The sequence below is a fragment of the Alosa alosa genome, chromosome 22 (genome assembly GCF_017589495.1).
Source record: "Alosa alosa isolate M-15738 ecotype Scorff River chromosome 22, AALO_Geno_1.1, whole genome shotgun sequence".
Taxonomy (NCBI): domain Eukaryota; kingdom Metazoa; phylum Chordata; class Actinopteri; order Clupeiformes; family Clupeidae; genus Alosa; species Alosa alosa.
In genome coordinates this window covers 2,517,172-2,542,171 of record NC_063210.1, presented here as the reverse complement: position 1 = coordinate 2,542,171, position 25,000 = coordinate 2,517,172, and the positions used below count along the sequence as shown (strand labels likewise).

Genomic DNA, 25,000 nt, shown 5'->3' with positions numbered 1-25,000 from the left:
TAATACAAGCTATGCCTCAAAAGTGAGGTGGAGATGCTACACCTAGCCAGAGTGAGCTAACATTTCCAGTCTGTTATTCACAGCAAAGTTACAGAGTCACATCATTTAGGCAGACCACGGATCTAAATTAACTTTCCTATTAGTTAAATAAAGAGGAAAATTGAATTGAAAATGATGAAACCAATGTTTCTTTGCCTAAAAAGACAACAAAAGACAGAACGTTCCACTCAAAGCTTACTAATGAGAAGATTAACAAATAGCAAAAGATGAAAGTTAAATTAGTCTGAAAGCTTATGAATAAATAGTGGGCAAGCGAGCGAGGATGAGATCCTCATTTGACTCCAGCGGTGCTTTGTAGAGTCTGCGGCGGAGGACAAGCAGAGGGCAGAGTTAAGCCGCGTTTGGGCTGCACGGCCTCAGATCGCAGCCTGGGCCTGCACATGATGGGACACTTCCTCGGGGAAAATGCTCCGCATTCCTTTCAGGTGTGTGTGTGTGTTTTTCCAAAAGACTCAACCACCCGAGGCATTAAGTAGTCACCACATCCTTTCAAACTGTGATGTGCAGGCTTGCTTTGTAGTGGTTAGTATTACATGCATCGACATATGGTGCTGCTGTCATCCAGGTCTGCCATTAATATATTTGAATATGATATAACAACATAATAGCTGTTTTAACAGTGGCAGAGGATAGAGATGAGGAAAGTAAAAAAACAACTTAATAATAATAAAATAATAAACATATAACAAAATACATTTGTTAAAAATAAAAATGACAAATACAAATGTACTTACCAAAGCATCAAAAACCAGGGTGTCAAATGTGTCACTGTCAGAATTCTCCATCATGATGTTGAAGAGGGCATCCAGGGTGTCTTGTAGAAACTGATGGGCACATTTTGAAAGGGAGGGAGGTTAGCACAGAGAGGGAAAGTGTCCATCTCACTGTCATCTCATGTAAATCTTCCTGACGAGGTCATCACCAGTCTTTACGCTCTGTAATGCTGCCAATGCATGGGAGGGGGTACAGAAAACAGCCAGTTCCATACCACTGTCAGGATGAGTTACAGTACAGTCAAGACATTCTAGTGCATGGCCATTGTCATTCAAGTGCTACACTTCAGGGAGGGGAAAAGAAATGTGGGCGTTTTAAGGAAGCAGGATCAGCAGCAAGCCAACACACTGAACTCAAGACAAAACCAGAAGTTGAGGTTGTTGGTCCTAGACATTTGAGAGGCACACTATGTAGCCACCCATTTCCAGTCCATGGCCTCTCACTAACATCCGACCCAAGTGTTGAGGTGTAATAATTGCTTCGGACATCTGTCTCAACACGGATCTCAAAAGTGAGGCGTGTCCTATCCTTCGAAGATGCAGAAACGATCATCCATACATGCAGTATAAACTATAAACCCACAGCTGATACGAAAAGCAGGATGCATATTTACTTGAACGAAAAAATAATAATTTCTCCTATACTTGCTTCTCTTCAATGACTATCTGTCAGAAGAAGAATTGATTTCAAAAGACTCCGTCTAACATACAAAGCCCTGAAAGGCCTAGCTCTGGACCTCAGGGATTTGCTAATCCCATCCAGCCCATCAGTACTCATCAATCTCAAAATCATTTTTCCAAGAGTGTCAAAAATGGTAGCAGCTTAAACCTCCATTTCTTTGCTAATATGGTCACAATCACTTAATCATGCTATTAATAGGACCCCCATGAGTGTATTAAGATCCTTGAGTGCATTTTATTTGCAGGCTGTCATTACTCTCTTATCTTCTCATCTCCCTTTGCATGTCACTTTATTTCAAAACTAACTTCAGTCAAGAGTTTTGAGGGGAGAGGGACAGAGAGGGTGAACGACAGTTGTTCTCTCACAACACATAAGCTCTGAAAGCCTTGTTGTTGAGGGAAGGACTGCTTTTAGACCAATATTATGTTCTTAAGAGAGAGGCAGGGAGAAAGAAAGAGAGAGAGTGTGTGTGTGTGTGTGTGTGTGTGTGGACCAGGAAGAGAAATGTAAGGGTACAGCTTTGAAGCCGAAGAGGTGCTGGCCTTGTGAGCTAGTCTGGAAAGTGCAAAGAGAGCGGGAGAGAGATGAGAGCTGTCAGTCACCTGCTTCCCTTCACACGGCCATCTCAGTCTTCCCAACAGACCCTCTCAGTACACACACTACACACTACACACTACACACACCACACTACACACCACACACTACACACACTACACAGCACAGCCTGAGTACACTGCAGAAGTATGGGACCCAGAGGGGCTCTGCACTTCCTGCAGGTGTTCATCTGAATAGCATATTGCCACACTCTTAAAACGAATGTGTTGTCCCTATCTAGACACAGTGATGTGTTAAAAAAACAACACAAGCTGTGTTATTTTCAACACATTCTGTGTAACAAATAAAAAAAGGAAACAACACAAACTTGTGTTGTCCCTATCTGGACACAGAGATGTGTTAAAACAAAACAACACAAGTTGTGCTTAACACATTTGTTTTAAGAGTGCAGAGTTCCCATGAAGTGAGTGTTGATAGCAGGGATGGATGGAAAAACTACTCTTGTTGGATCATGCTACCACAGCCCTGCCCTGCCCTGCCAAGCCTCCCCACACACTCTCCAGTCAAACTGCCTGCCTACATACCAGCACAAAGTAGTTCAGCTATTCCTGTCCTGGGGCCAGCTTCTTCGTTTCAGCAGGGAGAACACTGATCAAAACAAACCCCTCCAAGACACATGGAGTGCTTTGATGGAACTGTGCGGTGGTTGCAGAGATGTATGTTTGTCTGGTCTGTATGTGTGCATATCTGTATGTGTGCATATCTGTATGTGTGCATATATGTGTGTGTGCATATCTGTGTGTGTGTGTGTGTGTGTGTGTGTGTGTGTGTGTGCGCACACGTGTGGAGATGCAGGAACGCATTGCCAGCCATGAAGGAACTGAGGAACATCATGGCAGGGTTCCTGCAATCAGCCCTCCAAGATGTGTCCCAGGGAGAGCTGTGGAGATTGATGGCACTGAGGCAGCACCCAGACATGATCAGGCCAGCGCATAAATCCACGCTCAATCAAAATATTGCCAGAGAGATCCTGCATTAGAATAATGAGCCTTGAAAGGAGAGGGCAGAAGTAGAGAGGGCCTCGTGAGGGTGGCTGTTGTACTGATGGAATCAGCCGTTCTGACAAGAACAGATGGTCGAGGCGCAGCACGAAGAAGGTGTTTCTAACAATATTTTTGTTTCCTGTTGCTTTTTTCTAAAAAGACGTTGCTGTAGGAGAACCTGGAGGGGGATAAAATATTTTTTTTTTCTTTTGGCTGAGAAAGCTTCTATTCAGCACTATTTAGTACATAGGAGGCGTGACTGCAAATATCATGTGGTGGGGGGGGGGGTAAATATACCGGAATAAATCAACCTACAAGTCTACAGGGACTTCAGAGTGACATGAATCACTCACACAAAGAAACACACACATGCACACAAAAAGCTTTCAAGCAATTGATTCAGAGGACCCCACGGACATATTCCAACTATACAGTACATATATTGCATCCTCATACATTCCTGCATAGGTCAGATATGCATTAATGAAAGAGTTCAAGGAGCCATGGAGGTGATTCTGATGACGAGCACAACATCTGCAGATAGAGTGCATTCCACCTACAGGCCTACAGGAGCTAAATGAGGTGCTGCAGGGAGCACAGGCAGAGGGCTAGAATGCCTCGTGTCAGCTCCAGCAGTGTGACTCAGGGTCTCCTGGAGTGTGTGTGTGTGTGTGTGTGTGTGTGTGTGTGTGTGTGTGTGTGTGTGTGTGTGTGTGTGTGTTTCAGTAATACTAAGAGCGTATTCACTGGCCAGGTGAGGTAGAGGCTGCTGTTCCCGTTTGGGAGTGGGAGTGGCCGTCTACAGGGTGCCAGCGGGCCAGCGCAGCCTTGCCGTGGTGTCCAATCTCCAGGCTCTCGCCGGAGAAACGCTGCAGCACTCCCTCGCTTACTTGTGATTTATTTAGTGACCTCGTGCCTGATGAGTCACGGTATAATTTGGATGGCAGGAAATGGCCAGGCGCTTTGGCTAGATATGAAATGAAAGCTGGGTTCCATTTTTACTCAGAGCTGTTGACGTGGCTCAAGAACAAGCCATGCCCAAGGCCAGGGGCAAAATGGGATCGTTCTGATTCCAAAAAAAGCTGACTACCTAGAGAAGAGAAAATGCACACTGAAATGTGAAAAGAAAGCTAGTTGAAAGGTTGGCTGTGGTAACAAGGCCACCTGGACCAACTTTTCACTCCACACAACTGATACTAACACAAAGGACAAGGTCCTCTGTCAGTCCTTTTCAGCCTATGTGATTTCAATAACCGGCTATAAAAAGACGTGATGGCCAGATACTCGGAACATGTAGTATAAAGGAGAAAGAGGATTTGACAGAGCGCTGTGGACTAAAGCAGCGAGGTGAAGAACTGTAAGTGTGAACTTGACTTGACTGACCTTGACAACCTCTCCTCCTTCCACCTTCATGAGCTGCCGCAGGTTCTGCTGGAGCAGGCTGGTGTTGGAGCGCCACTTCAACAGACCCAGCAGGTCCACTGAAACCCCACAGAGAGAACACACACACACACACATACACACACACACACACACACACACAGAGACAAGGAGAGAGAAAGGAGAAAAAGTCAGTTATCATACATTTGGAACACTGCATCAAGAATCACTGAAACAGTTATGCAACAGGAGGGAAAAGCCTTTGAAAAACAGCTTTGCCCCCTTGACATCATAAGTCTTCCATAACTGCTGTCACCCACAAGACATTCCATCACTTTACCTTTTGACTGCATCATTAGTGAAACACTTGAGCTAAACTAGTTTCTAATGTGATAGATTCAGACCTCACTGCAGTACATCTCACAGTCATAAATACTCAACTTCAAACTCAATGGTTTAAATCACAATTCATGCTTATTAACATAAGTGCAAGTGTCTATTCAGAATAATGTGAAGATTATGACAATAATCGATCACATCTAAGAGGCCATCTAGGACTGAACATCTTTAGAGATTTATTACAAGACATACAGAACTCTTGGGTTTTTCCTTATCTTTATTTAGCAAGAGACATTTAATTCACAGATGGTTGTGATGAACATCAATAAACTCCATCTGTGACAACAGTCACAAGGTGTTTACAGAAACTAAATAGCACTTTCAAAACCTGAAAAGGAGAATTAATACGCATTTCAATCTCAATCTGTTCTACTTTAAGTACAACTCCAATTCTGAAAAAGTTGGGGAGACCAGCTGCTACAGTTGGGAATGAGACTGAATGAAACGTTGTCCCATTTTTGCCTGTTTTAGGATTTCAGTTTCTCAACAGTCAGGTGTCTTCTTAACCATGTTTTTCATTCCATAATGCACCCAGTGTGGCATGTCTGGTCTGCAGACAGGTCATTTTAGCATCTGGACTCTTCTATTATGAAGCCATACTTTTGTAATATGTGCAGAATGAAGTTGGATATTGTTTTCCTGAAATATTCAAGCTCTTCCCTGAAAAAGCCGTTGTCCGGATGGCAGTATATGCTCAAATCCTGTTTACATCATTCAGAATCAATTGTGTCTTGCCAGATACCCTCCATACCATCACAGATGCTGGGTTTTGAAATGAGCACTATAACAAGTTGGATAAGTTATATAGTTGGATAGTCCCTCTCTTCTTTACCCCAGAGGAGTTCATGATTTCCAAAAAGAATCACACATTTTGATTGGTCTAACCACAGGACCATTTTCAACTTTCGTTTACCTCAGTCCATTTTAAATGAGGTCAGGCTCAGATAAGACAGTGGTATTTCTGTATCATGTCTAAATACAATGTATTTGTTTGCATGGTAAAGTTTACACTAGCATTTGTGAATTGAATATCAAACTGTGCTCATAGACAATGGTGTTCCTGAGCCCATACAATGATTTTCTTTACAGAAACGGGTTTGGTTTTAATGCAGTGCTATCTGAGATCCAAAAGACCACGGCCATCCAATATTGTTTTTCAGCTGTGTCCCTTGTTTTCAAAAATTTATCTGGATTCTCTGAATATTTGAATGATATTATGTACTGTAGATGATGAAATCCCTAAATTTCATGTTAAGAATCATTATTCTTATATTGTTTCAGTAACTGTATGCTACTGAGGCCTTGAAATTCCCCTTGGGGATCAATAAAGTATCTATCTATCTATCTATCTATCTATCTATCTATCTATCTATCTATCTATCTATCTATCTATCTATCTATCTATCTAATGGCCAATAGAGGTTTACAGAGTGATGAACACCTCAACATCTTTACTTCTGGGAGACTCTGCCTCTCTTGGAGGCTCTTTTTATACCCAATCATGGTGCCAGTTAACCTAATTAGTTGTGGAATGTTACGCCTTCTGTTGTCTTTATCATTACACAACTTTTCCAGCCTTTTGTTGCCCCCGGCCCAACTTTTTTGACGTTGCTGGCATTCGATTCAAAATGTGCTTATATGTTCTATGAAATAGTCAAATTTGTCATTTTTAACATTTGATTAGTTGTCTATGTCCTTTTAGCAGCTTAATATGGGTTTACAAGATTTGCAGATCATCACATCCTGTTTTTATTTGCATTTTACACAACATCCCAACTTTTTTGGAATTGGGGTTGTACTTTTGTATGGTATGGATGAATCAAGGGTTACAACTTTTCCGGGACACTCCAACAGCTTTCAAAGCCCCCCTCCCCTTGCACACCCACACTGTGTACAAAGAGAATCCTCATGCCCCACTCCCTGGAGTGGCCCTGGACTGGTCTTGCACCAACTGCCTGCCGGGCACAGAACCAGAGGCAGCAGAAACAGGAACACTGCCTGCCCTTGCCACCCCCACCGAACCTGCAGGAAACCCCTCTGTGCCCATTCCCATATGCCAGCTGCAGGCGGCAGGACAGACTGGGTGATGGATGCCAGTCATCTGCAGCTCTGACAAGTAAAGAGGGCTCAGCCATCAGATGCCATCTAAAGCCCTCAAATGTCTCTACATGGACGAAATTCTATCCTTCATTTTTTTTTCTTCAAAAAAAGCAGGTGACTGAAGGCCAACCAAAACAAATGAAATGAAATGAGAATAAATCATTGCACAGCACAGATGAAGGCAGAGGTGTTCAACAGGAAGGTGACATGAGTCACACACTCACACTCTCTCTCTCTCTCTCACACACACACACAGTTCACATAACACTAAATCCTGGGAAAAATGAAGCAATTTTATTGAACGCCTTAAAAAAATAAATCTGGGGCAGTTACCCTCTATCAGAGGCTACACGAATACCTGGATTCATTTTATGAGCTGAAGAACTTTATCTCTCTAAAGCCCATGCCCACAGTCCAGAGAACATCCATATCAGTCTTCCTTCATGGCCCTAATATAGCAACTAAACTCATTATCAATCTCACTGCTTTGTTCCCATATGTTTCTACAGACAAGCAAATTCTCCTCCTAGCAATTAGCTAAATGGATAATGGCAACAATCCGAGATTAAGGTAATAATGAACTCCAGTACTCAGAATACTCATGTAGGTGGTGCCTGAGTGACATTTCACTGGCATTCATTTCCCTTTGAGATGGGACCCTCCACGCATTACAGGGAACACCAAAAGGAGATGTGTGGGAGGGCGTGAGGGCGGGTACAGTAATAAAGCTTTATTTGTATAGCACCTTTCATACACAGAATGCAGCTCAAAGTGCTTTACATTTGAAGCATGTAACACAATAATAGTCAGTCAGTCATTATCAATCACTTTTCTTTGCTGTTTATGTTTTACTCAGCAACATATCAAAAATATAGAAAATGACGTCATAAGACTGGCAGCCTTAACCCTCTTACCCCCCACAAGCACGCCATATGGCAACTGTGGCAAGGAAAAACTCCCATATTCCAGGAAGAAACCTTGAGCAGAACCTGACTTAATAGGGGGAGCCCATCTGCTTCTGGCAGGCTGCGCCCTCCAATAGTAGCAGATGTAGAATAATCTGAAAATGTAGTCTACAGGATAAGATGAGTTAACTAAAAGCTTTCCTGTACAGGTATGTTTTCAGATCTTTTTTAAAAATATTTACTGAACTCGCCTGCTTGATGTACAGAGGCAGGGTGTTCCATAGTTTGGGTGCATAATGGATAAACGCAGCTTCTCCACTTTGTTTGTGGAGCACTTTGGGTACGATTAAAAGATTAGAATTAGATGATCTAAGTTTCCTTTGTGGTTGATAAGATATTAAAAGCTCAGAGATATATGAAGGTGCTATGCCATTCAGAGCTTTGTAAGTAATTAACATAACCTTAAAATCAATTCTATAGGAAATAGGGAGCCAGTGCAGTTCAGCCAACACAGGGGTGATGTGTTCTCTCTTCTTAGTCTTAGTTAAAAGTCTAGCCGCAGAGTTCTGTATGAGTGCCAATTTCTTTAGATGTTTTTGGGAAGACCAGTGAAAAGTGCATTGCAGTAGTCTAACCTGCTAGTGATAAAGGTGGAATTAGTTTTTCTGCATCTTGTTGAGTTAAAAGGGCCGACTTTGGCAATGTTTCTCAAGTGGAAATAGGCTGTCTGATTAACTTTACTGATATGGGGCTTAAAACTTAACTCTGTATCTAAGATGACACCGAGGCTTGTTACTTTTGGTTTGACCTGGTGTGCCAAGTTCCCCAGATTACTAAGAATAATATCTCGCTTTAGTTTTGGTCCAACCAGAAGTACCTCTGTTTTGTCATCATTTAGTTTCAAAAGTTTTTGCTCATCCACTGATTAATGGAGGTTAGGCATGCAGTGAGGGAGCAAAGGCCATCTGGGTTAGTTGGCTCCACAGAAAGATACAATTGGGTATCATCTGGCGAGCTGTGGAAGTTTACATTATGCTGACTTATGACGTTTCCCAATGGAAGCATATATAGAAAATAGCAGGGGACCAAGGCAGCTCCCTGGGCCACACCAAAAGGCAAGTCATGTTTTTCAGATACATGATCTCCTAGACTGATATAAAAATCTCTGCCAGTAATGTAGGTTTGAAACCAGTTTAGAGCATTATCAGAGAGACCCACCCACTTCGGCAAGGCGGTGAATTAGGATGCTATGATCAATGGTGTCAAATGCCGCACTCAAATCCAGAAGAATAAGGATTGAGACTTTGTTTTTGAGTCGGTAGCAAGTCTGAGATCATTGACTATCTTTACTAGAGCCGTTTCTGTGCTGTGATTTGATCTAAAACCTGATTGGAATTTTTCAAGGATACTGTTTTCGTTGAGGAAGGTATTTAACTGATTGCAAACAACTTTTTCAAGTACTTTGCTCAAAAACGATAGATTTGATATAGGCCTGTAGTTGCTCAGATTGGTATGGTCAAGTTTTGACTTTTTAAGTAAAGGTTTCACAACAGCGGTTTTAAAAGCAGTTGGAAATATACCTGTTTCTAATGAGGTGTTTATTACCTTGAGAAAAAAAGGGAGCTAAGCCATCATATACTTTTTGAGGAATGTAGTAGGGATTGGATCTAAAACACATGTTGAGGAGCCGGTTTGAGTTATAATTTTACCAAGCTCAGATTGAGTAATAGTGCTAAAGGACCTTAATTTTGGGGGCTGTTTTTGGGTGTACTATCAAACATATTACTTGTGTTACCAATAGCCTCCCTTATAGAAATGACTTTGTTTTTGAAGAAGTCTGCAAATTCTTCAAGATCTTAGAGAGGATGCCTGACTGAGTGTATCAAAAGGTGTTTGATGCAATAGCCTATCAATGGTAGAGAACAACACCCTAGAGTTTCCACTGTTTTCAGCAATTACCTTAGAGAAGTGGTTCCTCCTCTCATTCGAATAGCTCTATTATAATTTGCAATTTTTTCTTTTTAGAATGGCACGGTGAACCTGTAACTTAGTTTTTTCTTCATGTTCTCTCAGCTTTCCTACATGATCTTTTAGATCATGGATATTTTCGTTCATCCAAGGTGTCAGTTTGCTACAGGGCCTTTTTTTTAGTCTTTAAGGGTGCCACTCTGTCAAGCAGAGCCTAATTCACCATTAAGAGCCTCTACCATTTGATCAATGGGATGATGTAAAAATATCTAAATTTATGGAGTCTATAAGAGCTATGAACTGCTGTTCTGCTCTAATGTCCAAGAGTCACTGATTTGATTGCAATTTCGGGATGAATTTTGGAGTATGTAGTACAATATTAAAAGATACACAATGATGATCAGACATATTTATATCATTTACTGATAAGTCTGTGACTTCTATCCCTCTGGAAATGACTAGATCGAGGGTGTTGCCAAGGTTGTGGGTGGGTCCTGTAACATGCTGCTTTAGCTCTAAACTGTCCAACACATTAAGGAACTTACTGGCTTTAGCATCAGTTGTCTTATTGACATGAATATTGAAGTCGCCATTTACAATTATCCGATCATAGCTAGTGATGATGAGCGACATAAGTTCAGAAAACTGGTCGAGAAAGCCAGTCCATAGTTTAGAGGGCTGTATAAGGTTAATAGAAGTACAGCTGGGTCAGCCTTCAGAGTGAGGGCAATATACTCAAAGGAAGCGAATTCGCCAAAGTTGACTCGTGTGCAACTATATTTGTTTGAGAGAATGGAGGCAATTCCACCACCTCGTTTGCCTTGTCTAATTGAGTGGAAGAAATTATAATTTGGGGGACAAGTCTCAACAAGAACAGCTTCGCTGTCTGAAGTCAGCCAGGTTTCAACAAGAAACAGAAAATCCAATTTTTTTTTCACTAATAAAATCATTGATTGCAAAGGTTTTGGTAGTAAGTGCACCTATATTTAGTAAACCCATGTTAGCTGAAAATGCCTCTGGCTTTGAGGAATATGCTGAGGTATGGAAAGAATATTTGTTAGGTTTCTAGTTTTAAACTTGTCTTTTCTTTTTTACTATAACGCTGGGTAGAAATCAACGCTGGAATAGAACTATAAGCATAAGTCATGCTATTGCATGACACAGCTTGATCTATGGTAGTAGTATTGTATGTTACCCTGCAGAAAACATTCTCAGACTCATCCACATGTATAATGCCATTCGAATCAATACCTGGGGGGCGTGAATCTGTAATATTTTCTACAGAATGTCAATGTCTCAGTGTGGACGCTATGTTACAGGACTTACTTGGAAATGTCACTACGGAGTCATTATGGTGTGAGCCATGTGCTATGTGGAGCAGTGCTCAGAGAAAGCCCACTCTCATGGGGTAATCACAACAGCAGGTGAAATCCCAACACAACACCTTTTAGGAGAGAGACAGCAAGGAAGACATCTCACCATCACACCACTTTAGCACTGAAGACTTCCCACCATACAAAAGATCAACACATTTCTGGAGCAGACACACGCATCTCTCTCTCTCTTTCTCTCTCTCACGCTCATTCACACACAAACACACACACACACACAGCCATCTAATGTATTTGGATAGGACCATCACTCAGTAATGAGGAAGAATTCAAATTCTGTCCCAAATTCCGTAATGATCTGAGCCCAGTCAGAAAAGCGACGATTTCAGGCTCTTTGGTCTGTGTCAGACATCTCCACAAAATCCCTTCTGGTTGCACAACAGAGGCATTATTTTTGCTGGGAGTGACAATATTCCATCTATAAAATTGAAAACATAATTTCAGAAGCTCACAATTCCTCTAGTGTTGCACGGTGTATCGATACTAAAAAGGTATCACGATGCCTTCACGCAAAAAACGATACGATTTCCGACGTTTTTAGAATCGATACTTTATTAAAATAATAACGTTCTGTGTGTTTAGTCTAGCCTAAGTGAAACGAGTATGGTTCTCTAGGATAAAGCGAACCTTCCTTCATCAATGTATTTTGACGAGACATAACGAAATGTAAACATTTTGACGAGACATAACGAGCTGTAATCATAGGGTGCTAACGTGATGAAAGCGCAATGTTCACGCCAGAATAACATTACCAACACTACCAAACAATCTATTTCATGTTCGGTCAGTACTACTGGTAATATTTGGCATGGCATGTAAACTGCAATTTGTTAAATAATTATTGCCCAGATGTAGGCTACCCGAAATGCGCTAATTAAAGCCCACAGCATATTACCACCGCGTGTTGAGTCCTAATAATAATAGCGGCTTTGTTACGTGGTAGCAAATCATGTTATCAAAGAAATATACGTAATGTAGGAATGCACACAGATATATTGCAACAGGTAATGGTGTAGGCCTATCTGACGAAGACCTGAGTGGTTGGAACGTTGTACTTGTACACTGGGCGCAAAGAAGACTATCCTCACATTTTCCCCTTTGCAACTGTCAAAGAAATCCCATGAACACGGGAAGGCCTAGGGTAGCCTATTCATGGGTTTCATCAGGTCCCTTTCCACAGGTGTATAAAATCAAGCACCTTGATTATCAATGCAGACTGCATGGTGCTTGATTAATACACCTGTGGAAAGGGACCTGATGAAACCCATCAATACTGTACATCAGATGGCCTAAAGATTAGGCCCCTCTGCATAGCATTTAGTGATTTGCATGCAGTAATTTCAACACTGACCTTGATCTAGCCTAGTTTGGCTATTTAAAGCTACTTTATTGCTAAAACACAACACAATGTAAATGAACTATAACAAACAATAAAGGACTTAATCACACAAAGTAGGCCTACTATTTTACTGACTATAAATAATAATAATTATGTAGGAATTTTAGAAGTTTAGAACCCAGAATTGACCTGCACACTACAAAAGTGCACCGAATTCAACACAAATGACTCAATACACTTGGAGGAGGTATGAGTCCTTTCTTTTCCAGATATCTTAGGATTTAGCCGTAGTATCGTTTCAGTATCGAGCATCGTGATATTTATGGCAGGTATCGTATCGAAGTCATAATTTTGGTATCGTGACAACACTAAATTCCTTCACTTTATGGAGAAGCTGATTGACATCATCAGCATGAGATTGATAGAAATTGAAGAACACCAGTTTTCCCATTATGCCTGCAGATTTCTCCAATTAGCACCAACCTCTCATCTCATCTGTTCACAGCCTGTAATTTGCATGGTCTTATTTAAAAGTGGTTTTAATTCAACAAGCCCAGTAACACATTCTATTCTATCTACATTTATATTTGCACTAATATTTATTTAGCAGTGACTTACATCAAATGCATATTAGAGTGGATATGTGCAATGTTGCTGCCTAATAATTAGATATGACCCTGCCAGTCCTGGCATTTTGGCAGCTGACAGCTGAGTTTCACCAGCAGATCAGCAGCACGACAAGTAGACATTCACGACTGCATCTCAGATGAGTGACACGTAGGGAGCAGGCATATGTTTTAATGAGTCACACTCCTGACTGACGTGGAATGCAGACGGTCAAACGCCATGAGCAAACACATTTCCCATTTCCAGCAGACTTAATGACATATCACACATTTACTATGCTCTTGCCAGGAATCAGCTAAGTGCTTCACACCACCACAATAATTACTAAAGCAGTGAGGAAGTGTCACATTTGTTGAAAGGGACACTGCACAGCAGTCTGTCCACTGAGGAAGACATATTGGGGATTTATAACAGTGTCACTTCCATCATCTCCACCCAAAACAAATAGGAATGAAGAGATATGGAGGCATCTCTCTGGAGTCATCTGGAGATGTTGCCAGGGTGGTCACGGCAACTGACTGTGATGCAGACTGCATTATGACAGGCTTCCGCTCCAGGATGACTCCTGCTGTAAGACGGAGAGGCGCCATCTGTGCTTATTTCAAAATAACTCCAGAAATCAGGTGTTCTCTCCTGGCATTCTTTTCTGTACCCCTAAATCTGACAAAAGGATGCGCAACATCTCTCTAATGAGGAGTCATTCTTCTGTTTAATTGATGTCTGGACGCACCACTAGGGGTCTCAGTGTAGGAACATTGGCGTCTCTCTTCACACATGCGCAACACAAACACAAACACTGTGGTAAAGCTCAACGAGTGAACATGACACACACACACACACACACACACACACACACACCTCCACCCAAACACATTTCAGGAGGCCGAATTGATTTCCACCTGGCGTTGCATACTAACAGTGGTGGAGAGGAGTTGCATCCTCCAGGCTGTGTGATCCGAATGTGTAAATTGATTTAGTGAGAACGCTAATCTCCCACAGAGAGCTGGAGTCTTGGAGGACACAGAAACCTGTCGTGACAAAATACAGCACCAACAGAAGGAGCAGTGATGGCAGTCTACTGAAGATGTGCAGTTCTGAGACAAAAGAAACTTTGTACCATCAGTTAGATCCATGACACTCAGCAGTTTTGTGCACACAGACTTTCATTAGGAGAGTGTCCTCAGTGACCTCATTACAGAGGCATTTGGGATGATTTCTAATGCATATACACACATACACATTACACATCCACATACAGTCTGAAATGTGCAAACTGAAATCTGCACTGCTAACAAAATGGACACCCACCTCATTTCAGGCCCTCATTCTATCGCAACCAAAACTGCCTGTGGGTCCCATGGGTCAGATAAAAGCGGCTGATCCCCTCCCATCCCAGGTCATTAGTGGGGCGTGAGTGGAGGCAGACGCTGGTCCAGTCCGGTCCTGTCTGGCCTGGTCAGCGTGAGCTACAGCCATCAGTGGACCCGAGAGGGGTTGGGGCCGGAGTGAGACGAAGCGATGTGGCAGAGGCTTTTGCCATCTCTTACATCACAGTGAGCCCACTGAGCACCACACTGTTCCTCAGAGCACCGCAGTCCATCACAGGACTGTTTACAGGGGTCAGGTCACTTTGAGACTCTGTTTGTCTATGAGGGTGTGTGTGTGTGTGTGTGTGTGTGTGTGTGTGTGTGTGTGTGTGTGTGTGTGTGCCTGTGTGTGTATTTATGTGTGTATCTAATTATGTGTGTATCTAGAAAGTTTGACCATTATAGAGCAGATGCACCTTGCAATTTGTTTTGAATATATGAGTGAAGAGGTTTATGGAAGTTAAAATAAACATGAATCGTCATCACTGTGGGCAATGCTGCTGAACTATCTAAATATTGTTGTTCTGAGACCTTCCAGGGGGCAGGCTTGGGGCTTGGAACCAAAGGGTTGCCGGTTCAATCTCCGACCAGTAGGAAAAATGTGGATGGGGGAAGTGGTTGAGCCCTGCTCTCCCATGCCCACATCCACTAGCTGAAGTGCCCTCACTGCTCCCCGAGCGCCACTGTAGCAGGCAGCTCACTGCTCCGGGTTTGTGTGTGCTTCACCTCACTATCTGCTTATTGTGTGCTTCACCTCACTGTGTGCTCATTGTGTGCTTCACTTCACTGTGTGCTTCACTTCACTGTGTGTTCACTGTGTGCTGTGTGTGTTCACCAATTCACGGATGGGATAAATGCAGATGCCAAATTCCTTGTATACACAAGTATACTTGGCCTAGAAACCTGATTTACATTTACATTTTACATTCCCATTGCTTTTAGGCAATAATTTGTTTTTTCTGGAAGTTTTATCATCAGGAGGCAAATGGTCATGATACAATAACAACACATGGAACCACTTATGTGGTTACCCAGCATCATTGCTCAAAAAGCTGCCCCGTGTATGATCACCCTGAAACTGTACAGTATGAGCATCACACAGAGCATGAGAGGCAGGGTAAGTGAGACACTGAGCCAAGTAGAGCATGCGTGGGACACAGCCTTTTGACCTGATTTGAAGCGGCCAGGACCCTCAGACGGAGAGCCTGCCCTCTTGACCAGAGGCTTATTTCCACCCACTGTGCTCGCTCTCAAGAGTCATGATGCTGCAAACATGGCAGGACTAAGCAGCTTAATGAAGGCTTCTCTGGACATGGGAGTGGAGTGGATGGGGGGCAGTGAATGTGTGATATGGATGGAGGAGTGGAGAGATTCTGTCTCCAGCTTTCTCCTCTATCTGGAGAAGATTTGACTAGAGAGAGAGAGAGAGAGAGAGAGAGATAGCTCTCCAGCAGCAGTATCTACTCGAGTCAAAGCGCCTCCAGTCTGTGACTCGACTGCAATTCCGCCACTTCTTCTCATTTCCTGCCACTTCTCTCATTTCAGAGCCTCTCACTCACTCAACTTCTTCCCTTTTTTTTCCACTGGTGGATATCTTTTTCCTCCCTCCGCTTTTCCTCTGGATCCTGGTGAATTGAGAAATTAGGCACCTTTTATTCAGTGCGCGTTTGGAGTGAGGGGAGAGGAAAAGCCTGAGGTTAGCAATACAATTAACTTCTCATTCCTGCTGGAGCCCGAGTTCAGCCCAGTCACTGCGGCTCTCCTCTGTGCGCCCTCTCTCTCCCCTCCTCCTCCTCCTCCTCCTTCGCAGAGCCTCTTCAATTCAGCCACACTAAACTCTAAATGCACAAACTCACCTCCATTTGTCTGAGGACAACTTTTTTATAACCCTTTTAAAAAAGGTCCAGCCAAACAAAAAACGACTAAAAAAAAAAAACAACAGAGCAAAAACAACAGGATAAAAGGTATAAAAGGTAGTCAGACTGAACGCTGGGTTGCTGACTGTCAGCACTCCCATCAAGGTCCTGAGGGCGCACTGGTGTTGTAAAAGTCCAGCAAGACATGCAGAGTCTGGGGCTGGGCCACCTCACAGCGGGAGGCTTTGCATGGACCCCAATGGAGGCCAGGGGAGGCAGCGGGAGGGGGTGGGGGGTCTGATGGGATCTGCCGGCTATTAAGTGAGGTCTAAATGTAGGCAGCCAAGTTGGTCAGAACAACCCCGAGCCCACCGCTGGAAAACAGGGATTTGTGGGGCTTAACAGGCCCTGAGAAGGCCGAGCTGACCACAGCAAAACTAACAGCAGTGGTGAGATCTCAGCCCTAAAGGCTTGGCAGGGGCACCTCAAAACAGATCATTACAGTATAGTGGGAGAAAAAGAAAGCAGAGGAAGAGAGATAGGGGGGGTAAGATGGGAAGAAAAGTTACAATGAGAGAGAGAGAGAGAGAGTGTGGGAGAGAAAAGGAGAGCAAGAGAAGAATAGAAAGCAGAATAGAGGCTAGTCAGCGGCACCACCTTACCGTTCTGGGTGAGTTTGGTGGAACAGACCAGGGTGGCGATCTGGAAGGAGTCCTTGCTGATGGTGCAGTTGCCCAGGTTCTGCAGGCTCTTGCCCGTGGTGGGGTAGCCCTTCTCCTCCAGCTCCAACTTGGTGGCCGGGAGGTTCAAGTAAAGAGAAGAATCCTCCATCTTCTTAGCCTCAGCCTGCAAACACAACACACACAGGAGTTTAGTTTCATTTCATTTAGCTTGGTTTCATTTCTTCATTTCAATTGAGGGGGCTAAACTAAGCAATTCGACTACAAAGCACCTGGATGTGCATCTAGATAGCGTTACTCAGACTAATACAAAAGCAAATACAAAGAAAAACGGAACGATAATGGAAAATATTTAAATTAAGAATGCATTGTGGATGACATCACCACATCAAAGTCCTATCAGAGCATCATCAGAGTCCCAAAAACTCTAATTAATATAGATAATACATCACACTCTATTGCCACCATAGGATACATTTATATAATAATCATTATTTATTATTTTGCAACCACTGCTTTTCTTGGTGATATAAACATCATTTAGTTATGGTCATGAGCCTCACAGGCAAACCCTACATAGAGGAAAGTTTACTTGTGTAGAGGAAAAGGACAATATAGATTAGGGTTTTGTATAACTGGGACACCAAACACAAAAAAGAGTTACCATAAAATTTTAAACACAGCCCATTACATAAACTACCTCTGAGGCCAGATTAAAAAGCTAACAATTATTAACACTGAAGACAAGACAAGCCTGACAAATATTTATTACAGTCACGCAGTCCTACAGGGGCATAATGCAGCAGAGAGAAGGGGAGGAACAGAGCGGGAGAGGGAGAGTGTGACAGAGAGAGGGGGGGCAGAGAGAGAGAGAGTGAGATCGAGGGGGGGCAGAGAGAGAGAGAGAGGTGTGAGATCGAGGGGGAGCAGAGAGAGAGAGAGAGGGAGGAAGAGAGAGAGAGAGAGTGTGAGATCGAGGGGGGCAGAGAGAGAGAGAGAGTGTGAGATCGAGGGGGAGCAGAGAGAGAGAGAGAGAGAGGGGAGGAGAGAGAGAGAGAGAGAGAGAGGGGGAGGGGGGCAGAGAGAGAGAGAGAGAGAGAGAGTGTGAGATCGAGGGGGGAGCAGAGAGAGAGAGAGAGGGAGGAAGAGAGAGAGAGAGAGAGAGAGGTGTGAGATCGAGGGGGCAGAGAGAGAGAGGGAGGAAGAGAGAGAGAGAGAGAGAGTGTGAGATCGAGGGGGGGGCAGAGAGAGAGAGAGTGTGTGAGATCGAGGGGGAGCAGAGAGAGAGAGGGAGGAAGAGAGAGAGAGAGTGTGAGATCGAGGGGGGCAGAGAGAGAGAGAGAGAGAGTGAGATCGAGGGGGAGCAGAGAGAGAGAGAGAGGGAGGAAGAGAGAGAGAGAGAGAGACAGTGTGAGATTGAGGGGGGGCAGAGAGAGAGAGAGAGAGAGAGAGAGAGAGAGAGAGAGTGTGAGATCGAGGGGGAGCAGAGAGAGAGAGAGGGGGAAGAGAGAGAGAGTGTGAGAGAGGAAAGGAGAGAGAGAGGGGGGGAGAGAGGGAGAGAGTGAAAAAGACACATTGTGATTAGAGAACAAGAAAGAAGGAAGAAGCAGCACATGGAAGGAAAGAGAGAGTCGATGGCCCATGCTGGGCTGCGCTGGCTACCTTGTAGACGATGAGATCATGCTCCCCATCTCGCAGCGTCGTGCCGTCATACCTCATCAGCTTGACGAAGGACAAGGCAAAGATCTTCTCTGATTTGTCTTTATCTGTGGGGGTGTGGAGGGAACACACACAGGGCTGGCGTGAGAGAGGCAGACAGCGTGGGGCAGGGGCGGCAGTGGCGTGGGGCTGGACTAGGCGGCAGTGGCGTGGGGCTGGACTAGGCGGCGGGCCCGCTGGCGGTGGAGGGCTACGGGGCGGCGAGCTGGCTGTCAGGTGTCCGGCCCCTGAGCCACAGCGGCCACTGTGGCTGACACGCCACATCAATCTCTCGGACGGGGCTACAAACAGCCCAACAAGCCGCCTAATCCCCACTACAAATCTCACATGCTCCCGGCCCCACTGTGCTGAGTCAGCTGCCGAGTATGTGTGAGTGTGTGTGTGTGAGTGTGTGTGTGTGTGTGTGTGTGTGTGTGTGTGTGTGTGTGTGTGTGTGTGTGTGTGTGCAGTGGAAGGCTCCGAGCAAAGCTAGACTAGCATCAGGACAGACAGAAAGAGAGAGAGAAATAAAGAGAGAGAGAGAGAGAGATAAAGAGAGAGAGAGAGAAAGTGAGACAGCGGGAGAAAGAAAGAGAGAGAGAGAGAGAGAGAGAGAGAGAGAGAGAGAGAGAGAGAGACACTAAAGAGTTGCCTGACAGAACCAACCCAGTGCCCTTTCACATCTGCCCATAATTATCACTGACACAGTGCGTGTCTACCGAGATAAGGATCACACACACACACACACGCGCCAAAAGCTCATGCATGGCAGAAGTGCAGGGGTAAAAGAGAGGTCACCCAGGACACAGGGTGCCTGCTGTGAGTTTGCATACAGTATGTGTGTGTGTGTGTGTGTAGGCAGATGGACTGAGTCGTCAGAGACACAGACACATGAGGCTCCATTAATGTTTCTCCTTTTAAAAAGCCATTCCTTCACTTCTCTGTAGAGACAGTCACTGGGAACCCCCTCCCCTTCAATCACACACACACACACACACACACACACACACACAGTATTACATACATTCTGCAGCCATGTGCCAAGAGGGAGGTGCCCACACAGTTAATCACACATTTTCCCAATCCCTGGAGACAAGACTCACAAAGCAGAAGGCCTTTGTGTCCACGCTCATGATTAAGGTGTGTGTGGACCGTATACAGGTGATTTGTGTATGCTTGTGTGTGTGACCACATAAATGTGTGTACCTGGGTCATTGCACATTTTATCGTGTGTGTGTGTGTGTGTGTGTGTGTTCTCTGCTGGGGGCTCAGTGGGGAAACTGCACCAGGAGTCTGCCTGGTGAGTTACGGCCGCGCCTTCGGAGCGGGCAGCGGGACAGAGTGGCATATATCACCACTGCGGATCAACGAGCCAAATTTACGTGCGCTGGGGGCCGCCACTGGTCAGAGTATCTTACGCATTCCATCTGCATAAATCCCCTCATTGGTCGGCTGCCTGCACGGCGGCAGTGAATAATTATTACTGGTGCTGCCGCGCTGCCAGCCAGCTGAGCGAAACACCAGCGCGCTAAATACAGTGCCGCAGCAGCACACAGCAGGCACCAGCCAGCAGCAGAGACACAACGCCGCACACACACACACACACACACACACACACACACACACACAGTCATCCTAAGGACCTCCAAAAGAAGTTTGGTTCGCAGTGACCCAAAAAAAAAAAGATATATCGGCGCTGCAGGGCTTCCGAGTTCGCTGGCTGTCAGGCGCAGGGTGGCAAATGGCATTGGGAGATAATAAGCAGGGGCGTTGGGAGTTAAGGTTAGCGTGTCTGTGGGTTTGGTTCATTCCACGCTCTGGTTTGGATGCCGAGAGCTGAAATGTCAGCCGTCAACCGCCAGGGTTGTTCTGGTCATTTGTGGCTGGTGCTCCCGGAAAAAGACGAAGGGAGGCGGCGTTGCCAAATTTGGCTACGGTGGTCGCCATGGCGCAAGTAGCTCGGCAACCATGTCTGGTCTGTCACGTCGGAAAGTTCAGCCTTAGCTACAAGCAGTGTGAGACAAACTAAGACGGACAGCCTCCACCCAGAGCAAGACAGAGAGAGCATGTGTGTGTGTGCGCGAGGGAGACAGTGTGGGCGAGAACGAGGGAGAGAGCAAGTGGGAGGCCTTCAACTCTTTCATCTATTAGCAGCCCACTCTACCTCTTTCCATGTGCTATAAATTAATCAAAGCCAGCCATCTGAGCTGTATTCATATTTTACTGCAAGTCATCAGTATTCACAATACAAGTGAGCTCTGCAGCCTGGTCATTGTTCTACATTAGCTGTAAAGCAGACGTAGTGAGATGTATTAAGATTAATCTGGCATTGTGGTTAATGCCTCCTTATCAAAACTACTCATACTAACTAATGCCTTAATGGGCCATTTCATGTCTTGTAAATCAAGTTAGTGTGCTTCCTATCTATTAGCTGACAGTAGCTCTGTCACTCTAAACCAGGCTTGCTGAACATGCAGTTGTAGGGAGATGAACTCTGATGTACCTTTCACCACTTAGCTTCACCATGGAACAATTAGTGAGCAGCAGAAGAGCTAAATGTCCAGGCATGAGCATGCAGAAAGGGCCACGGGGGAGATTAAGGGCCGCTGCAGCTTGGTGTTTTCTAAGCACCAAACGCTGTTAGCTCTGGAGAATTGAAAAGGTCAGGGATGAGGTCTGGAGAAAGGTGAAACAGATGAAGCGGTCACTTGCTGTTCCACAGCTGACAAAACGTACAATCAGTCTGTAACTGTCGGTCAGCAGCCACTGGAAACACATAGGCTCTATATGTGTGTGTGTGTGTTTGTGTGTGTGTGTGTGTGTGTGTGTGTCACAGCAGTGGCAGGGAGTTTTCTCTTGGTGACTGATAACCTGTGGCCAGGCCTGTCTGTCCACATGCTAATTGATTGTTTTACATACACCTCTCTGGCCCCTCCCTACTTGTCCTGGCGCCGCGGCAACAGCATGTGGCTGACAGATGGAACAGCACGGGTGCCAAGCTAGGGTTCCCTGCTCAAATCTCACACACACACACACACACACACACACACACACACACACACACACACACACACACAGCAAAAACAAACACACTCACTCCGCTAAATGAGCTTATCGGAGCCATCCGAGAGATGGCTTCGAACTCTATGAATATCCATAAAGTGAACATGTCAAAACACACACATACACACACACACGCTGTTGTGTGGATGGGGCTCAGGGCTGAGTGTTTTGAGACAGAAGCAGGTGGTGTCATATGGTGGCTGCTGTTACTTTGAGGAGAGCATTAAAACGGCTAATGTTCCAAGGAGGGCAAAAATGAGTGCAAACGATTCAGTAGAAATGTCAGGGGTGGCTTGTGTTAATGAGAGCTAGTGTATTCATTTGAGTGCAACAGAAGTGTGAACCACTAGTCAAAATGTGAGCATGAGCATCGGTACTGCAAGCAAGATTCATACGCATATGTGTATGAATGGTGTAAATGCCATATGGTGTGTGTGTGCGTGTGTGTGTGCGTGGATGTGCGTTCTACTCACAGTCCTGTGATGATCTGTGTCTGAAGGTGAAGCGGAGGTGGCTCCTGTTGACGTCCTCAATGGGAATGGCAACCTTGAGAGAACAAGCATCATAAGCAGTGAATCCCCACATGACCACACAAACTGGGCCCAGTGCACGTGAGGCACAGCGCAGATGAATAAATAAATAGCTCCGGACCAATTGACCGTTCGCAAGCGCCACGGCACCTACTTATTGTTCCTACGCCCGTCAAACTCAGAACGGAGCTGTGAGAAATGCAATGGTACAGTACAGGTACAGTAGCTGTTAAGACTCTGTAAAAGTTACAGCACAAGAGGCTCTTTTAGAGAGCCACGGACCTAAATTCATTTACAATCATTTACAATCCGTTGAAAGACTGCAGTATGACATGGAGACACATGTATAAAAACTCATATCTAGCTTTGTTGGGTGACAAACATTTCTATGGCGCCGTAAGGTGAAGTTGACGGGCCATGTCTGCCTGCACGGAGTTACTGGACTGCCATTGGCTCATCTGCGTTCGATGGTTTTGCGAACGGTCAATTACACACTGGTCTATGACCTTTCCACTGATCCCAGAACAGCTACACAGAGAGGCCCTTTTTATCACTCTCCTCATTTCACCCCAAGAGGACCACAAAGCCATAACCAAGAAACAGGATGTTTTAATCAATGGTTGGGAAATTCTTCAAACACTTCAAATGTATAGCCTTTTAGATCATTTCAGACAGCTGTTCTGACCGACTTTATAAATGCTATGTGTGTGTGTGTGTGTGAGAGAGAGTGTGTGTGTGTGAGTGTGTGTGTGTGTGTGGTGTGTGTAGTGCTTCACCTTGATTGTCTCAAACCAGCGAGGTTGTTTCACTTGATAGTAGATCACAGACTTGTACTCAAGGATCCCTTCATCTCCGGCTCCAGGGAAGATTACATTCTACAGAATGGAGACACACACACACACACACACACACACACACACACACACACACACACACACACACACAGAGAATAACCATTAAATCTGTTGCAGCACAGAGCACCAGGCTTCAGGTCAAAGCCATCTGATCTGAGTCCATTCATGGCAAGGACCCAAAATTTCATCTCCTCTGTTTCATGATGCATTTTCAGGCGCCACAAATCAGGGCCATAAAGTATCACCGGGTTTCAGAGTTCAATTTTCCTTTTTGCTGGGCTGGAAAAGGTCATCTAAATAATTGAAAGTCAATTCATCCAAGGGAATGGAGTGCTCAAAAAAAGAGGGATGCCCCAAAACGGCTCTGAACAACACCTGCCTCAGTCCAATGGGCAGGACAGGAACCACGGAGAGAGGAAACACCCCCCCATTTAGCCACTACTTGATTATTGATAGAGGCCACTCCCCGGTGCCCAGCCAGCCCAGGAGGGCCTCCAAGGCCGGGGATCTCTCCATATGTCCAGGTGGCCCCAACAATGACCTTCCCCACCGGCCCCATTAAGGGATTAAGGGGTGCGCCTCACCTGCTGCCGCCCAGCTGGCTAAAGGGAGTGGAGAGGGGGAGAGGGATGACCAGGGACAGAGACGGGCCATTAGCTCTGGCTGCATCACCTCTCCACTGCCCCCAGCAACCCCCAAAGGCCCCCCTGGCCGCAGAGGGTCAGAGCATCATCGCGGAGCAGACGCCCACCAGCCTGGCATGCATGAGTGGCACCATCAATCACAACCTGAATCCACTCACTCTCACTCACTCTCACTCTCACACTCTCTTGCTCTCTCTCTGTCACACCGACACACTGGCACACCATCAACAGATTATATACTGCACTGCATAAACACTTGCTCAAACACACATATACTGTACATGGAGATGGATTTATGAGAATGTGGCAAACATGGCTGAGTCATGTGTATTCCCACTCAAATGGACACACACATGAACACAGACAATTGCACACAGAGAGAGAGAGAGAGAGAGAGAGAGAGAGAGAGAGAGAGAGGAGGACACACTCAATATCCCCCTCTTCTCTCTCTCTCTCTCTCTCTCTCTCTCTCTCTCCTCTGCCCTGTTCATTCCTCACAGCGCTGACACACTCAGATGCTAACGCCTCCTGACAGCTGGCAATTATGAGAGATAACGGCCCCCTGTCTTTCCCCCTCTCTCTCTCCACTGGCCGGACTTCACTCTGTGTGTGTGTGTGTGTGTGTGTGTGTGTATGGGGGGTGTTGGTGTTGAATGAAGTTGAGGAGTGGGGGTTGCGCCTCCATGGCCACTGGAGACCCCTCTCACAGGGGAGGCTGGTGATTCATGGAGTCCTGGCAGGCACCAGCCCCTTGACTGGAGATATGGGGCCCGGGCTCACAGCGCTAGCAGCGTCCACTGTATCGACTTGGGGAAGAGGCCCCATGTGTCAGCTGGACAACATCAACTCATCCTGCCGCAAAGCTCACAGATTAGATGTGTCCACAGCACCGGTCATCTGTCTCATTTGGTCTTTGTATATGTTCACTGCCTGTGTGTCAGTGTGCGTTTGGATGTGCATCTCTCTTGGTTAGTCAATCTATCAGACAGAGGAATGGGGCAATGATAAATAATCAGGAGAGAAACTCAGAATGTGCGTGTGTGTGTGGACAAGGAGTGGCCAGTAAGCCTGATATCAGCCAGTGCA

The 25,000-nt window shown here is 45.2% G+C and overlaps 1 protein-coding gene across 1 annotated transcript in view; it reads right to left on the bottom strand.

Moving 5' to 3' along the window:
• The window catches only part of dock1 (dedicator of cytokinesis 1), a 218,377-nt gene that overhangs the window by 156,088 nt on the left and 37,289 nt on the right, over window positions 1–25,000 (bottom strand). The window contains 7 exon segments of the mRNA XM_048233987.1: window positions 795–884; window positions 4,497–4,594; window positions 17,108–17,291; window positions 18,788–18,891; window positions 22,360–22,432; window positions 23,193–23,291; window positions 23,855–23,872. Coding sequence (XP_048089944.1) covers window positions 795–884; window positions 4,497–4,594; window positions 17,108–17,291; window positions 18,788–18,891; window positions 22,360–22,432; window positions 23,193–23,291; window positions 23,855–23,872 — 666 coding nt within the window.